The 2,378-nt window shown below is 44.4% G+C and overlaps 1 protein-coding gene across 1 annotated transcript in view; it reads right to left on the reverse strand.

The window, feature by feature from the left end:
- NCLN (nicalin) overlaps window positions 1–2,058 on the reverse strand; it is a 10,103-nt gene extending 8,045 nt beyond the window's left edge. The window contains exons 1-3 of the mRNA XM_005428530.3: window positions 1,822–2,058; window positions 822–966; window positions 122–216 (exon numbers count right to left, since the gene is read on the reverse strand). Coding sequence (XP_005428587.2) covers window positions 122–216; window positions 822–966; window positions 1,822–2,058 — 477 coding nt within the window. The remainder of the gene's footprint in view (window positions 1–121; window positions 217–821; window positions 967–1,821) is intronic.
- Between the last annotated feature and the right edge of the window lie 320 nt (window positions 2,059–2,378).

Genomic DNA, 2,378 nt, shown 5'->3' on the forward strand with positions numbered 1-2,378 from the left:
TGCTGAGTCTGCTGTGGCCTCAGCTATGAGGACTTCAGATACCTGGCTGAGACTCCCCTGACCAAATGTCTGATAAAATCCCAATAAAAAAAAGAAGTCACCTCATCCATCCACAACTCACCTCCACACTGGGGATGAGCCAGTCATTGATAGCTTTGCTTTGAGCCCCACTGGTCACCATCTGGAAGCCATTGGCAGTTGCTGTGTGCAGCAGAACTGAAACAAAAACACCAAAAAAAACCCCCACAATGTACACCTGGCGATGTTTCATTCCTTCCTTTCCCCTGCTAACTAAGCTTTGGAGAGACCAGCTTTAAACCATTTAAGCCCTCTCAGTTGTCACTGGTATTTATGCAATGACACAATCTTGGGGCTTTTTTATTCTGTCCTAAAATCCCAGTATTTTGGCTGGCCAAAAACTTTTCCCCAGCAGTACTAAAATTAGTCACAAGCAGCAGGTAAATAAAGACAGTCATATTATTTACATGGAAGCATCAAACTGACTTGTGGTCAGACAAAAAGCTTCAGCTCCTTCCAACACACCACCATCACTTAACATTTTCAATGTTGATTTAACCTACTTTTGATTTCTACCTTACTCAGTGTGAAACTGAGAACTTCCTGCAACTGAATGTCCAAATATAGTCAAGTATTGCTTTCTTATACTGTTCTTTTCTTCCACTGAATCTCTAAACACTCTGACAAAGACAGAATAAACACAAAGGTGACAGAACACTGATTCATGGTGCACAGCAGACTCCTCCCAGAGGTGGGAACAGCCCTGTCTTCCTCACAAGTTTTTTCTTCTTGCTAGAACTCACCTTCTGCAGCTGAGGCAGAACCCTGTGATGCAGAAGCAGCCCGTGTTTGTTCATAGATAGACAGCAGCTCCTCATCTTCCACTGCAAAGTAGACTGGCACAATGGTTTCCATAGCAAGCATTTCTGGCTCTATCTCCATGAATTGCTGAAGATTTAAGCGAGACACAAACTTAACATCTGCTAAACACGAGAGGTGTCGCTATGATATTTTATGAAAAATCTTTTTGTTAAGATTTTTTTCTCCTGAAAAGCTGAGAAGCCTCAGAAACAAAATATAAACAATAATTATCTACTGCTGTAGAATGCAACTGGTGCATCTTTGATTGGTCTCATGTGGTTGTTTTTAATTAATGGCCAATCACAGTCCAGCTGTCTCAGACTCTCTGGTCAGTCACAAGATTTTATTATCATTCCATTCCTTTCTAGCCTTCTGATGAAATCCTTTCTTCTATTCTTTTAGTATAGTTTTAATATAATATGCATCATAAAATAATAAATCGGCCTTCTGAAACATAAAGTCAAAATTTTTGTCTCTTCCCTCATCCTGGGACCCCTGTGAACACCACCACACTTGGTGACCCCAAGTGAGGAACATTCCTTTTCCCTTTTCCCTAGTCCAGCTGTCTCGGACTCTCTGGTCAGTCACAAGATTTTATTATCATTCCTTTCTATTCCTTTCATGCCTTCTGATGAAATTCTTTCTTCTATTCTTTTAGTATAGTTCTAATATATAATTTTCTTTTAATATAATGTATATGATAAAATAATAAATCAGCCTTCTGAAACAAAGTCAAAATTCTCATCTCTTCCCTCATCCTGAAGCCCTTGCAAACACCACCACAGAAAGGTGTCAAGAAAAAATCAACAACCAAAGCAGAGAAAGAAGTTTCAAAATTAGAATACAATTTGTTGTGCATTACAACAGAATCTTCCAGCCCTGCAGCGTCCAATTTCTCCGATGCAGCTCCCATGGGAAGGGAAAGAAAACTTTTTTGCTTACCCTCACGACATCCTGGGGGACAGAGGAGATGGATCGTGGCAGGATGATGACCACAGCCCCAGCTGACTGGCGCAGAGCCTTCTGGTACTGCTCGTAGGAGAAGTCCACCAGCCTCATCATGACGCAGCGGCGGCTCAGCACGTCCGCTTCAACAGTGCGCGCCTCCGTGTTGAGCACGGCGCTCCTGGTGCCTGCCAGCAGGGAAAGCAGGAGGGCTGCTAAGGCTCTGCACCCCATCCCCCTTGCTCCAGCCTGACTCCTGCTCACAATGCTCCTGGGGACAGCCTGATGGGCTGCAGAGAGGCCAGAGGCTGCAGAAAGGTGAGTTCGCCTCCTTGTCCTCGTCTGAGGTGGAGCAGAGGTCTGTGGGTTTTCTTGTGCAGCAACATCCTACCAGATCCCTTGTTCCACACCCCACAGCTGCAATTTCCAGTCTAAATCCTGCCAGAGCCCCTTGTTCCACACCCCACAGTCTCACTTTCCAGCCTAAATCCTGCCAGACCCTCCTTGTTCCACATCCCACAGCCTCACCTTCCAGCCTAAATCCTGACAGACAC

Source organism: Geospiza fortis, unplaced genomic scaffold (genome assembly GCF_000277835.1).
Source record: "Geospiza fortis unplaced genomic scaffold, GeoFor_1.0 scaffold241, whole genome shotgun sequence".
Classification (NCBI taxonomy): Eukaryota; Metazoa; Chordata; class Aves; order Passeriformes; family Thraupidae; genus Geospiza; species Geospiza fortis.